This window comes from Callorhinus ursinus, unplaced genomic scaffold, assembly GCF_003265705.2.
Source record: "Callorhinus ursinus isolate GAN/ISIS: 27379988/994484 unplaced genomic scaffold, GSC_fseal_2.0 scaffold50, whole genome shotgun sequence".
NCBI lineage: Eukaryota > Metazoa > Chordata > Mammalia > Carnivora > Otariidae > Callorhinus > Callorhinus ursinus.
In genome coordinates, this window is record NW_027397112.1 from 10,048,587 (window position 1) to 10,064,434 (window position 15,848).

General features: G+C 37.9%; 1 protein-coding gene across 3 annotated transcripts in view; it reads right to left on the reverse strand.

Moving 5' to 3' along the window:
- EFCAB13 (EF-hand calcium binding domain 13) overlaps positions 1-15,848 on the reverse strand; it is a 108,168-nt gene that overhangs the window by 78,428 nt on the left and 13,892 nt on the right. For 2 of the 3 annotated variants that reach the window (XM_073883099.1, XM_073883100.1), the window contains exons 4-7: positions 9,524-9,638; positions 6,947-7,077; positions 5,963-6,045; positions 3,832-3,975 (exon numbers count right to left, since the gene is read on the reverse strand). In XM_073883099.1, coding sequence (XP_073739200.1) covers positions 3,832-3,975; positions 5,963-6,045; positions 6,947-7,077; positions 9,524-9,638 — 473 coding nt within the window. Of the gene's footprint in view, positions 1-3,831; positions 3,976-5,945; positions 6,046-6,946; positions 7,078-9,523; positions 9,639-15,848 lie in introns of those variants that run through there. The other variant, XM_073883101.1, reaches the window with a different exon arrangement.

Here is a 15,848-nt window from a genome sequence, read left to right on the forward strand (position 1 = left end):
GTTGCTTTGGGATGGAATGTTCTGAATATGTCTGTGAAGTCCATTTGGTCCAGTGTGTCATTTAAAGTCTTTATTTCCTTGTTGATCTTTTGCTTAGATGATCTGTCCATTTCAGTCAGGGGGGTGTTAAAGTCCCCCACTATTATTGTATTGTTGTCAATGTGTTTCTTTGCTTTTGTTATTAATTGCCTTATATAATTGGCTGCTCCCATGTTCGGGGCATAGATATTTACAATTGTTAGAGCTTCTGGTTGGATAGACCCTTTAAGTAGGATATAGTGTCCTTCCTCATCTCTTATTACAGTCTTTGTTTTAAAATCTAATTTGTCTGATACAAGGATTGCCACCCCAGCTTTCTTTTGGTGTCCATTAGCATGGTAAATGGCTTTTCACCCCTTCACTTTCAATCTGGGGATGTCTTTGGGTCTAAATGAGTCTCTTGCAGACAGCATATTGATGGGTCTTGTTTTTTAATCCAATCTGATAGCCTGTGTCTTTTGATTGGGGCATTTAGCCCATTTACATTCAGGGTAACTATTGAAAGATATGAATTTAGTGCCATTGTATTGCCTGTAAGGTGACTGTTACTGTATATTGTCTGTGTTCCTTTCTCATCTATGCTGCTTTTAGGCTCTCTCTTTGCTTAGAGGACCCCTTTCAATATTTCTTGGAGGGCTGGTTTCGTGTTTGCAAATTCCTGTAGTTTTTGTTTCTCCTGGAAGCTTTTTATCTCTCCATCTATTTTCAATGATAGCCTAGCTGGATATAGTATTCTTGGCTGCATATTTTTCTCGTTTAGTGCTCTGAAGATATCATGCCAGTCCTTTCTGGCCTGCCAGGTCTCTGTGGATAGGTCTGTTGCCAATCTAATGTTTCTACCATTGTAGATTACATATCTCTTCTCCCGAGCTGCTTTCAGGATTTTCTCTTTGTCTCTGAGACTCGTAAGTTGTCCTATTAGATGTCGGAGTGTTGACCTATTTTTATTGATTTTGAGAGGGGTTCTCTGTGCCTCCTAGGTTTTGATGCCTGTTTCCTTCCCCACATTAGGGAAATCCTCTGCTATTATTTGCTCCAATATACCTTCTGCCCCTCTCTCTCTTTCTTCCTCTTCTGGGATCCCAATTATCCTAATGTTGTTTCATCTTATCGTATCACTTATCTCTCCAATTCTGCCCTCATGATCCTGTAGTTGTTTCTCTCTATTTTTCTCAGCCTCTTTATTTTCCATCATTTGGTCTTCTATATCGCTGATTCTCTCTTCTACCTCATTTATCCTAGCAGTTAGTGCCCCCATTTTTTATTGCACTTCATTAATAACCTTTTTGATTTCAACTTGGTTAGAGTTTAGTTCTTTTATTTCTCCAGAAAGCGTTTCTTTAATAACTTCCACGCTTTTTTCAAGCCCAGGCAGTATCTTTAAAGTCATGATTCTGAACTCTAGCTCTGACATCGTACTAATATCCGTATTGAGTAGGTCCCTGGCAGACGGTACTACCTCTTGTTCTTTTTGCTGAGGTGATTTTTTTCATCTTGTCATTTTGTCCAGAGGAGAATAGATGAATGAGAGAACAAAATGCTAACAGGTTAACAACGTCCCCAGCAAATATACTGTATACAAATCAGAAAAGACCTGAAACCAGGGGAAAAGAAAGGGAAAGAAAGAAAAAAGAAAGAGAAAAGAAAGAAAGAAAAGATAAAAACTAAAACAGAACAATACAAAAAAACAGAATATGATCAGATATGATCAGGCTAGTGCATAGATCAGTGCCACACACTAGATTTTGGGCGTATTTTGGTCTGTTAGAAAAAAGTGCCTCCTAAAATTTTAAAGGAAGAAAGACTTATATATGTACAAAATAAGGGTTGATACAATGAAGGGATGGAATATGACTGTAAAGATGAAAAGTATAAAAGATTTTATAAAAGGAATTGATAAAAATTTTTTCAAAAAAAGAAATAAGATTAAAAAAAAGAAAAAAAAAGGGAGAGAATGTGATCAGGCAGGAGACTAGAACAAAGCCATACACTAGTGATTTAGGGTATATTTTGATCTGTTAGAAGAAACTGTATCTCAAATTTTAAAGAGAGAACAACTTATATATATATGCCAAAAAGAAGGGTAACTACTATGAAGGGATAAAATATGACTCCAAAAATGAAAAATAAAAAATGTTTTTTTTTAAAAAGGGATTGATAAGATGTTGGTTGTAAAAGGGAAAAATAAAAATAAAAAAAAACAGTTAAAAAATTAACTTTGAAAAATTAATGAATCATGGTAAAAAAGCCATGAATTCTATGTGCAGTATTCCCCTAGCACTGGAGTTCTCCCTTTCTCCTTGATCGGTAAACTTGGTCTTGGCTTGCTGGCTGTTCGTGCTGATCTTCTGGGGGAGGGGCCTGTTGCCATGGTTCCCAAATGTCTTTGCCGGAGGCGGAGTTGCCCCGCCCTTGCTGGTCTGGGCTAAGCAAGCTGCTCGGGTTTGCTCTCAGGAGCTTTTGTTCCCTGCAAGCTCTTGGCACAGCTTTGGAGGACCAGGGTGAAAATGGTGGCCTCCCAGTCTCCACCCGGAGAAGCTGAGGACTCGGGGCCCCGCTCCTCAGTGTGCTCCCAGAGAAAAGCAGTCACTCCTGTCTCCCCGGTCTCTGGCCGCACTCCGTGCTCACCTGGCCTGTGACCGAGGATTTCTATCTCTGGCACCCGACCCCATGTGGAGTCTCCAAACCCAGCAGATCCCTGCGGTGTTCTCCCGCGCCGCTCCTCCCGGGGGAGGAAGGGGAGTCTCCCTGATCTGCCGCTTGTTGGGTCCCTGCTGGAGGAGCAGGGGCCCGACTGTGCCGTGGATCACGGTTTATGGCAACCCCGAGCTGAGAGCCTGCGCCTCGGCTCCATCTCTACAGCTGGCTTCCCTGCTCCGATACCTGAGAGCTCTGCCACACTCAGGCACCCCCGGTCTTTCTGTGACCCCGAGGGTCCTGAGACCACACTGTCCCGCGAGGATCCCACCCCCTGCTTAGCCACTGGAGCGACGTCCCTCAGCGGAGCCGGCTTCTTAAAGTTCCGATTTTGTGCTCCACGGCTCCACCACTCACCAGAAGCAGCTGATGGAGGTCCCTCCCCCGCCATCTATCCTCCCGAATATCACCTCGGATTCACTTCTCCGCACGTCCTACCTTCCAATAAGTGGTCGCTTCTCTGTTCAGAGAGTTGTTGCTACTCTCTTCTTTGATCTCCTGTTGAGTTCATAGGTGTTCAGAATGGTTTGATCCCTATTCAATTGAATTCCTGAGACCAGACGAAATCCAGGTCTCCTACTCCTCCGCCATCTTGCTCTGCCCTCTACATCATTAGTTTTTGATGTAGTGTTCCATGATTCATTGTTTGCATATAACACCCAGTGGTCCAAGCAGAACATGCCCTCTTTAATACCCATCACCAGGCTAACCCATCCTCCTGCCCCCCTCCCCTCTAGAACGCTCAGTTTGTTTTTCAGAGTCCATAGTCTTTCATGGTTTGTCTCCCCCTCCATTAACCTGTTCTTTTATACCCAAATATTTTTGCCTTAAGAAAATTTCCCTATCCCATGTAATTAGCAAAAATCAAAAGTCTAAAAATACCAAATATTGATGAAAGTATGTCATAATCCAATCCAGTAATTAACAATCCAATTATGTACCTGAGGCCCAATTTTTAATATTATCATAAATGTGCAAGTTTTTATAACATATTATGAAGCTTAGCTTTCCTATGATTTGCAATTAATCTAACCAACATATAACTTATATCTATGTTTGCAGACCTTAAACTAATAATGAAGACATAAAACTTACCATCAATATCAATAGTCTTTAGTGCCTTTTGCATTTCTGAATCACTTATAAAAATCTTCAAGGTATGATGGATCATTGGCAGATCATTCACATAAATCTTACCACTTTGAATTTTGCTGAAAATTTTACAGGCCTTCTGAAGTGCTAAACATACACACCAAAACAGTTAATTCAAATGAATAATTATCCTTATCCCTGATACATCCTCTCTCAAGGAAAAACAACAACAATAATCACTAAAAGAAGAAAGAGGAGCAAACCTTTGTGTTCTAATCCTTTGCTTTAAAATGGATCTTGTGACTTATTTAGGTCCTTCTAGGGTGAATGGCCTCTAAATCTGTTCTAAAGAACTCTCAGAAACTGTTAGAACGTCATGCGAAATTCACATCGTAAAGGCTTCCACAACTTTACCTGGGAGTGTTAAATCCTTCTTCCATGCTCCCATATCACTTGGTATGTATCTCAAAGCTCTGGGTATTGTGACTGTTTGCATGTTAATATTCCTCACTAAACTGTCAGCTTTTAGGGGGCAAGGTTTTTCATTCTTCAAGTGCCTTCTAATTCAGGATAGATCCTCAAAAAACGTCTGCTGAATTGAATTTAGTTCAGTGGATACAACATGTAATTTTCAGAAAAAGAGGTGCTGGATGACAGTGCTAAATACTGGAGAAAGACTAAAATATTGATAATAATGATTTTAATAATAGGAGTTTTTTTTAAAGATTTTATTTATTTATTTATTTGAGAGAGCAAGAATGAGAGAGAGAGAGAGAGCACATGAGAGGGGGGAGGGTGAGAGGGAGAAGTAGACTCCCTGCTGAGCAGGGAGCCCGATGTGGGACTCGATCCCAGGACTCCAGGATCATGACCTGAGCCAAAGGCAGTCACTTAACCAACTGAGCCACCCAGGCGCCCTATAATAGGAGTTTTAACAGAGTATTGGAAATGGAAACCGGTTTCAGTGTAATGGGAAGTAAATAAATAATTAAGGAAAACAACTCTGAAGAAGCTTCTTTGAAAAACAGAGTATAAAATTGACATAGTCCTGGGGCACCTAGGTGGCTCAGTCAGTTAAGTGTCTGACTCTTGGTTTCTGCTCAGTTCATGATCTCAGGGTTGTGAGACATAGCCCTGCATTGGCTCCATGCTCAGCAGGGAGTCTGCTTGAGATTCTCTCTCTCCCTTTCTCTTTGTCCCTCCCCCTGCTCTCTCTCTCTCTCAAATAAATAAATATATCTTTAAAAAATTTTACATAGTCCCTGAGGAAGTAGAAGAAAACTGAATGAAAGAAAATCAAGAGTGAAGGGATTAGTCTCATGAAAGGGCATTTTCTCCAATGAGACAAAAGGGAAGGCCATGGATGTTGTTTACAATCCTAAGAGTTCTCCCCACAATGAAGTGTTTTCTTTTTTTTCTGTAACTACATGAGATGACGGATATTAACTAAACTTATTGTGGTAATCATTTCACAATGTATGTAAGTCAGGTCATTATGCTGCACATCTTAAACGTATACAGTGCTACATCTTAATTATATCCCAATAAAACTGGGGGATAAAAGATGCCTAGTATAAGGGTGCCTGGCTGGCTGTTACTAAAGCATGCAACTCTTGATCTTGAGGTTGTGGGTTTGAGCCCCAAATTGGGCATAGAGATTACTTAAAAAAAAATGTCTAATATGATGACCAGAGTTAAGGTAAGAGGAAAAATATGCCAAATGACTCTATAAATATAGAGGAGAGGCCCGAGATATGGGAGAACTTAGTGTCAAGAAGTGAAGGGTACTATGATTCTTAATATTAAGATACCAAGAACTAAATCCCAGTAAAATCAGTGACTCCAGTGCTTACTAATGTATTCATTGGATGTAATATCCAGATTTTTTCCCAAAAAATTTGAACTAGAATAAGCACATATGTTATTATTTTGCCTATATCATCAATACAACAGAAGATATTCATAAATACTTAGTTTAGTTTACTTATGCCTTGCTCACAGCATTTGCCATATCATGTAATATTAGTTGATATCATATGCCATTAGGAGTAAATAGATACTAACCACTGAAACAATTCCTAATAAAGCACACAATCAGGAAATTAATTCAAGAAATTCTAGAACCTATTATTACCACTTAATTCTTGTGAGTGTAAGTCTCCTTGAGGTACTTCGTTATATAATGTCTTGTAGAGGCTAGAAATCATTTCCCTTTTCCTGTCAAAGAAACAGTCACATTAGAAAGCAGCACAAAAACAAAACACCACACACACACACACACACACACACAAAATATGCCATTTTTCCATTAAAATATTAACAAACCTATCCACTACATCAAAAACTAATGATGTATTGTATGGTGACTAACATAACATAATTAAATTAAATTAAAGAAACAAAAACAAAAACAAAAAACAAACCTATCAATGGATTGAGATTCTCCAGTGTCTTACTCCACAAAAACCTTTCTTAAAGAACTGTCCAAGTGATAGTGAATTATATATTCTTCACTCCAGAATTCCCACCTTGCTTCTGACTGCTCTATGGAGCAGAATTTATCCTAGTAAATTCTGTAAACAGTAAGTAAGTAGTGCCCATGACCCACAATCCTTTGGCTGTGGTCCAATTATTGCTACTTTTAATTCAAGTCACAGCAAATTTTCAGAAAGTTATTATAGGAAGGAAAAACAAGAATATCTTTAAACAGCAAAGAATCCCAGATTCCACAACCTGTCAGTAGAAACAATTTGGAAAGATGATTTATCTAAACCCATAACACATAAATAACTGAAATCATAAAATGTTAGTGTTAGAAGAAATCTCAAGAGTCCATCTAGTACAAGATTCTTGTACAGATGTGGAGACTGAGGCCCAGAGATATGAAGTGAATTGTACAAGAGCCTAAGCTAGCATGTGAGGTCAATCAGTACTCAATTCTAAGTCTTTCATTTCCATATACAGTGGGCTCAGCTCTACACCATCCTTCCTAAGAGCAGAGTCTTACTTTGCACAAACTACTTTGCATACTTTATGTGGAAAGGATAGATGATTCCAAAAAGAAAAACCCCAAGTCTGAATGCAACATTTAGGGTAAAAAATATGATGACTTAAATACCGAATAATTGAGGAAGATGTACAAAAGGGTGATAAAGTCTTATGAACACTGTACTGATTCGGCAACTTGAATAAAGAGTTTTCTTCCCTAGTCATCTTTTCCTTCGACAGCTTCACTGAGGAAGAGGCAATCTAGAACCAAATACAAGAATGTTGGTGACTGAGATCACATTGGTAAACCAGCATTATTGGACAATAAACCTGTTATAAGAGAGGCTCCTCATATCATATCTAGGCTCCTCACTGATGTAAAATTGCTTTTCGTAAGGAAATTAGTTTACATATACTAAAATTTGAAATAAACTATACAATATTTTTTTGCAAAGCCACATTTTTCTAAATATGCAACTAAATCATCTCCTAATATTAATATTGTGTCAATTTATAATAATGGATTTTACAAAGCAGGGCAAATCTATGGTACAGTGAAGACAAGATCACCAGATTCTATGCTACATATATAGGCTTTGACTATATGAGCAAAATAATGTAAAGAAGCAAACAGTTATTCAAATAACACAGGTAGTGGGACACCTGGGTGGCTCAGTCAGTTAAGTGGCTGCCTTCAGCTCAGGTCACGATCCCAGGGGTCTTGGGATTAAGTCCTGCATCGGGCTCCCTGCTCAGCAGGAAGCCTGCTTCTCCCTCTGTCTGACGCTCCCCCTGCTTCTGCTCTCTCTCTCACACACAAATAAGTAAACAAAAATCTTAAAAGAAAAATAACACAGGTAGTTATGTTTTAAATTATCCTTATCATTGAGAAAATGATCCACTTGACATGTATATATAAACATGATTCAAAAGTGGCAAGTAGCTAGGTAGACAGAAAAGCGTCACTTTAGAAAATGAGGACTAGGGGGCACCTGGGTGGCTCAGTCGTTAAGCATCTGCCTTCAGCTTGGGTCCTGATCCCAGGGTCCCGGGATCGAGCCCCGCATCGAGCCCCACGTGGAGCCCCACATCGAGCCCCGCATCGGGCTCTCTGTTCTGCAGGAAGCCTGCTTCTCCCTCTCCCACTCCCCCTGCTTGTGTTCCCTCTCTCGCTGTCTCTCTCTCTCTGTCAAATAAACAAACAAAATCTTAAAAAAAAAAAAAAGAAAGACAAGAAAATGAGGACTATAATATTAGGTGTCTTCAATTTTACATGGAATCTAGAGCCTTGTCTTTTAAAGACCATGCAGGATGTAGAAAGAAGACTCTGAAGCCATACAAGATTGGTAAGAATTGGTACTGAGATCCCACATAGAGCCAAAATTTTCAAAAGGCAATGTTACCAGCAAGAATAGGCTAGGGGAAAAGAAAAAAAAAAAAAAAAAAAGCAAAAATAAATAAATAAATAAACAAACAAACAAAAAAAAAAACCAAAACAATTTATCCCCCAATAGAAGAAGTATGCAGAGTAAAATATGTCTTTGTCTCAGCTCTTGGCTGGAAAAAAGAAAGAGAGAGAGAGAGAGAGAAGAGAGAGTGCTCCTCTTGATTATAGTTATAGCTCCACCCACAAATAAGTGTAGAACTCAAATCTATACTTAATACATCGACTAGGAAAATAGAAACCAAAAAATTCATTTAAAGTGGTCCCATGTTTGTAACAGCTCTGAAGTGCAGAGCAGAAGCGAATTCAAATTCTCCTGGAGGAGGGTACTCTAAATCCAGAGTCATCATGAGATTCCCACAGATTTAGATCAAATATATAGTTTGATATATAGGATATAAGGATATAAGTTAGTGAGTGAGAATCAGACAAAGCAATAAACAGATTTAGATCCCCAAGGACTTTATATTAGGTTTATCAGATACCAATCTTGAAACATCTATGGGACATGAGCAAAGAACATGACAGAAGGCAGATTATAAGAAAAACCAAATGAAATGTCTAGAAGTAAAAAATATAAGCACTGAAATTAAAATCTCAATAGACAGGTTAAACTGCAGATTAGATTAAGCTAGAGAAAGAAAAACTAGAAACAGATGGGAGAAATTATCCAGACAAAAGAGAGTGCATCTAAATACATCATATAGTGAATGTAGTAGGTTGGATGGCAGCTGCACAAAAAGATATGTCCATATCCTAATTCTTGGAACCTACATATGTGACTTTATTTGGTAAAAGGTCTTTGCAGATGGAACAAAGTCAAGGATCTCAAGATGAGATCTACAATGATGTGCTTATAGAAGTAGGAGGAGACCTGAGATACAAACACAGTTAAGAAGACCATATATACAGAGCAAGATGGAGGCCAAGACTGAATTTATGCTGCCACAGCCAAGGAATGCCTAGGGTCATTGTTATAAGAGCAGAAGTATTAACAGAGAGCACGGTAATAAAAATAAAGATCTAGTGGAGGAAAAGGGGGAAAATGTCATATTCTTCCAAAAGGGTTCCTTGTTATATTAAAAAAAAAAAAAAGGAAAGGAAGAAGAAGAAAAGGAGGAAAGGGGGAGGAGGGGAGAGGGAAGAAGAGGAAGAAGAAATATTTAAGACTGTGACATTTCAATACTTGAACTAAAATGTGATGGAATGTTTGAAAGCTAAAAACAACACTCAAAAGTAAAATATTTCCAGATCATTATTTACCTCAGTTCTTTTAGTATGCAATTGTCCTTGTAAACTTTTCTTTCTCTTGAGCTTTTTTTCTCCTGAAAAATTAGAGGATTTTTCTTCTCCACATAGGAATATTGTTGTTTCATTCCTAAATTGCACAGAAAATTGGAATAATTCTTGAATTGCTTTTTTTCTTACTTTTTGTTTTTTCATCTTTTATTTGCAGAATTTTCAAACATATACAAAAGTAGAGTAATTGGTGATCTTCCCATGTACCCATCTCCCAGCTTCAATAATGGGCAATCCTATTTCATCCGTATCCCTATCCCTACTTCCATTTCTTATTATTTTGAAGGAAATTCCAATGTTATATTATTTCATGTGTAAAGATTTTAGTATGAATTTCTACAAGGTGTTTTTTCTTTTAAAAATATATCTGAAACACAATTATGAGATCCAAAATATTAACAATAATTTCTTAATATTATCAAACATAGTCAGTGTTCAAATTTCCAACTGTTTTATAAATGTCAACATTTTTTAACTTTGCATCAGGTTTCAATAAGGTCCCCATTACAGTTTGATGTGTCTTTTTTTTTTTTTAAGATTTTATTTATGTGACACAGAGAGAGAGACAGAGAGAGAGGGAACACAAGCAGGGGGAGTGGGAGAGAGAGAAGCAGGCTTCCCGCCGAGCAGGGAGCCCGATGCGGGGCTCGATCCCAGGACCCTGGGATCATGACCTGAGCCGAAGGCAGACGCTTAACTGACTGAACCACCCAGGCGCCCCTGTTGATGTGTCTTTTAAATCTCCATTTATCTATAGGTTCGCCTACCATGCCTTTTATCATCATCATCAGCAGCAGCAGCAGCAGCAGCAGCATTCCAAGGCAATTTGTCTCATAGATTTTCCAGTCTGGATTTTGCTAATTGTATTACCATGGTTGTAGGATTTTTTCCAAGATTTTATTTATTTAGTTTTCAGAGAGAGAGAGAGAGAGAGAGAACACAGGCAGGGGAAGCGGCAGGCAGAGGGAGAAGCAGGCTCCCCATTGAGGAAGGAGACCCGTGTGGGATCATGACCAGAGCCAAAGGCAGATGCTTAACTGACTAAGCCACTCAGGCATCCCTGGTTGTAGGATTTTAAAGACTTAATTGGATTAACATTTTTTGTTTGTTTTTTTTTCGGCAAAACCACTATATAGATGACGGTGCTTTCCACAGGGAGGCATATAATGTACAATTAGTTCTCTAATTGTGGTATTAGCTGCTATATTTATACATAATAACTAGACTCAGCAAATCATCAGGGACTATAAAATATTTATACCTAAATCTATCATTCCTTCTTCACTCATTAGCTAGAATATTTCTTTAAAGAAAAACTTCCTCTTGGGAACTATTTGGTTAGTCAGTGGTATAGTTCATACAGAAAGGCAGGATAATTAATTTATACTTTTCCTTTATTTACCACTTTTCATAATACTGACTTGGCTCACTTGTAACCTCCAATAGTGACAAAATAATTTTTATATCATTTTGTACACTTGGATTTATATACATTAAATTCATCTTACTTCCTTGTAATTATTATCCTTGATAACCCAATTATCACATGTATAGGGGGAGTCTCTTCAAGTAGGCTCTTGAGTCCTTTTGATGCATCCCTGGTAGGAGTCTTTGTTAGTTTCCTTATTTCTGTAACACCAGATGCTCCAGGCTCAACTATACATTTTCTTTCCCAGACCTTCACTTCCTCGAGGGCATTGTGTGTCTCCAGGTGTTAACCTATTTTATACAATGCTAACGAAAGAAAGTAAAGGAACACTTATACCATCTCCCATTCCTTCCTTGCCTCTGTCATCTAACACAAAGAAATAGTGAGAATCCCCATGAGACTATCAGCAGATTTGTCAGCAGAAATCCTGAAGGCCGGAAGAGAGTGGTATGACATATTCAAAGTGCTAGGGAGGGGCACCTGAGTGGCTCAGTCGTTAGGCGTCTGCCTTCGGCTCAGGTCATGATCCCGGGGTCCTGGGATCAAGCCCTGCATTGGGCACCCTGCTCAGTAGGAAGCCTACCTCTCCCTCTCCCACTCCCCCTGCTTGTGTTCCTTCTCTCGCTGTCTCTCTCTCTCTGTCAAATAAATAAATAAAATCTTAAAAAAAAAAAAGTGCTAGGGGGAAAAAAACTGCCAACCAAGAATACTCTACCCCACAAAGTTGTCCTTCAGGAAGGACAAAGAGTTTTACAGACAAGAAAAAGAGGTGAAAGGAGTTCCTCACACTAGATTGGCCTTACAAGAAATGTTAATGGGAGTTCAAGCTAAAATGAAAGGATGCTAATTAGTAACATGAAAACAAATGAAAGTATAAATCTCACTGACAGAGGTAAATATATACTTAAATTCAGGATACTCTAGTATAGTAATGGTGGTAGGTAAATCATATAGAACTCTCATATAAAGGTTAAAAGACAAAAGTATTAAAAATAACTATAACCAGCCAAACTATGGAAAGATCCAAGCTGTCCAATCAACAGATGAATGGATAAAGAAGATGTGATATATATATACAATGAAATATATGCAGCCATCAAAAAAGAGAAATCTTGCCATTTGCAACAACATGGATGGAACTAGAGGGTATTATGCTAAGTGAAATAAGTCAATCAGAGAAAGACAATTATCATATGATCTCACTGATATGAGGAATTTGAGAAACAAGACAGAGGATCATAGGGGAAGGGAGGGAAAAATGAAACAAGATGAAACCAGAGAAGGAGACAAACCATAAGAGGCTCTTAATCTCAGGAAACAAACTGAGGGTTGCTGGAGTGGAGGAGGGTGAAAGGGATGGGGTGGCTGGGTAATGGACATTGGGGAGGGTATGTACTATTGTGAGCACTGTGAATTGTGTAAGACTGATGAATCACAGACCTGTACCCCTGAAACAAATAATATATTTATATGTTAATAAAAAATTAAAAATTTTTTAAAAGCACTAAAAAAAAATAACTATAACCACAATAATCTGTTAATGGATACACAATATAAAAAGATGTAAATTGTGACATCAAAAACAAAATGAGAGGGAGGTGTAAACATGTTGAATTTTTATAAACCTTTGAATTTAAGTTGTTATCAGCTTAAAATAGACTTATGTTTTATATAAGCCTTATGGTAACCACAAAGCAAAAACCTACAGTAAATACTCAAAAGATTAAAAAAAAAAAGGAATCAAAGTATATCACCAGAGGGGCACCTGGCTGGCTCAGTTGGTAGAGCATGTGTTTTTTGATATCAGGGTTGTAAGTTCAAGGCCCACATTGGGTGCAGAGATTACTTAAAAATAAAAATTAAAAAATTTTAAGTATATCAATAGAGAAAATCATCAAATCACAAATAGAGAGAGTAAGAGAAAGGAACAAAGAAACTATAAAACAGCCAGAAAACAATCAAAATGACAGTAGTAAGTCCATACCTATCAATAAATACCTTAAATATAAATGGACTAAATTCTCCAATCAAAAGACATGGAGTGACTGAATATATTAAATGGAAAAAAAAAAAAAAGACCCAAATATATGCTGCCTCCAAGAGGATCACTTCAGCTTTAAGGCCAAGTATAGAATGAAAGTGAAGGGATAGAAAAAAATATTCCATGTAAATGGAAACCAAAAGAGGGCAGGGGTAGCTATATTTATATTAGACAAAATAAATTTCAATACTTTTTTTATTAAAAGATTTTATTTATTTGAGAGAGAGAGATACTGAAAGACAGCATGAGTGGGGAGGAGAGGGAGAAGCAGGTTCCCCACCAAGCAGGGAGCCCGACATGGGGCTGGATCCCAGGACCCTGGGATAATGACCTGAGCCAAAGGCAGATGCTTAATCAACTGAGCCACTCAGGCGCCCCTTCAGTACATGTTTTTAAGCCAAAAATTGTAACAAGAGACAAACAAGAGTCATTACATAATGATAAAGGGATGAGTTAATCAAAAGTATATAGCAATTGTAATATTTATGCATCCAACATACGAGCACCTAAATATATAAAACAAATAATAATAGATCTGAAGAGAGAAATAGACAGCAATGTAGCAATAGTAAGAGACATTTCAATACCCCACTTTCAACAATGGATAGATAAACTAGACAGAAAGACAAAGGGAAACATTGGATTCCAACTACACCATCAACCAGATGGACCTATAGAGACCGACATATAGAGAACATTCTAACCAACAGCAGCAGAATACACATTCTTCTCAAGCATATATGCAACATTCTCTAGGATAGATCATCACAAAACAAGTCTTTAAAACCTTAAGAAGACTGAAATCATATCAAGCATCTTTTCTGACCACAAAGGTATAAAACAAGAAGTTAATTACAAGAAAAAAACTGGAAAAATCACATATGTAGAGATTAAACAGCATGTTCCTGAACAACCAATGGGTCAAGGAGAAAATCAAAAGAGAAATAAAAAACATCTGGAGACAAAGTAAATGAAAACACAACATACCAAAACTTATTGGATGCAGCAAAAACTGTTCTAAGAGAAACATTTATAGAGATAAATGCCTATATAAGGAAAAAAGAAAGATCTCGAATAAACAGCCTAATTTTATACCTCAAGGAATTGGAAGAAAGAAAAAGAATTAAGCCCAGAGTTAACAGAAGAAAGGAAATAACAAAGATTAGAGCAGAAGCAAGTGAAACATAGACTAAAAAGACAGTAGAAAAGATCAAAGAAGCTAAGAGCTTGTTTTTTGAAAAGATAACCAAAATTAACAAATCTTACTAGACTAAGAAAAAAAGAGAAGACTCAAATAAATAAAATAAGAAATAAAGAGGAGACATTCAATTGATAACAGAACTACTAAAGAGCATAAGAAACTATGAATAATTATACGCCAACAAATTAGATAAAGAAGAAATATATAAATTTCTAAATTTCTAGAAATATATAAGACTGAATCATGAAGAAATAGAAAATCTGAAAAGACTAATTATTAGTAAAGAGATTGAATCAGTAATCAGAAACCTCCCAACAAAGAAGTCCAGGATGGCTTCACTGGTGAATTCTACTAAATATTTAAAGAATTAATGCCAAATCTTCTCAAACTCTTCCCAAAATCTGAAGAGGAGAGAACACTTCCAAACTCATTTTATGAGGCCAGCATTAGCCTCAGCATAGCAAAGCGAGACCAGGACACTACAAGAAAAGAAAACTACAGCCCACTATCCCTGATAAACATAGATGCAAAAATTCTCAACAAAATATTGGCAAACCAGTACATTAATGACCTAGTGGGATTTATTTCTGGGATGCAAATATGGTTCAACATAGGCCAATCAGTAAATGTGATACACCACAATATAGGGAAAAACCCATTCCTCTGTGTTTCTCCTTTACTCTCACACTATTACCATTCTCACAACACTTCTGACACCAGATATGTGAGGTTCCCCCCCCCCCCCCCATGAAGCCATTCTCTGCCACACTAGCTAGGTGTCCTACAAATTAACTCCATTCTGACACTATCTACCTGAATATACTGTCAGATTCCACTGGTTAAGGGCTCAGTCCCACAAGACTGCCCCCAACCCACTTGTGCCAATCACAACTCCAGGTTGTACCTATGATTCTGACTGATCAGCTATAAATCAGAGGTTCCTACAAGCCCCTCCTTGGATTTGATTAATTTGCCAGAAGAGCTCACAGAACTCAGAAAAATAGTTACTTATGTTTACCAATTTATTTTAAAAATATCATAGAAGATACAGATAAACCCAAATGAAGAGATACATAGGGCAAAGTCTGGGAGGATCTCAGCATAAGAGCTTCTGTTCTTATGGAGTTAGAGTGTATCACCCTCCTGGTATGTGGATGTTTACACCAACCAGGAAGATCTCTGAACCCCATACTACTGAGATTTTTATGGAGGCTTCCTCATGAAGGCACGATCAATTATTAATTCCATTTCCAGCCCTTCTCCCCTCTCTGGAGAGATTCTAGATTGGTGAACACATCCACAAACTGGGAGGGTGACACACCCCAACTCCATGAGGACAGAAGCTCTTATGCTTGGGACCCTCCCAAATCTCACCTTGTGTATATCTTCATCTGGTTATTCATCTGTATACTCTGTCCTAATCTTTAATAAACTGGTAAACATGAGTGTTTCCCTGAGTTCTGTGAGATGTTCTAGCAATTAATTAAACCCAAGGAGGGGTCATGGGAACCTCTGATTTGTATCTAAATCAAACAGAAGTTGTGGAGAACCTGAGAACTTACTACTTGAGATTGGTAATATAAAGGTGGGGTTGGGGACAGTCTCATGGGACTGAGCC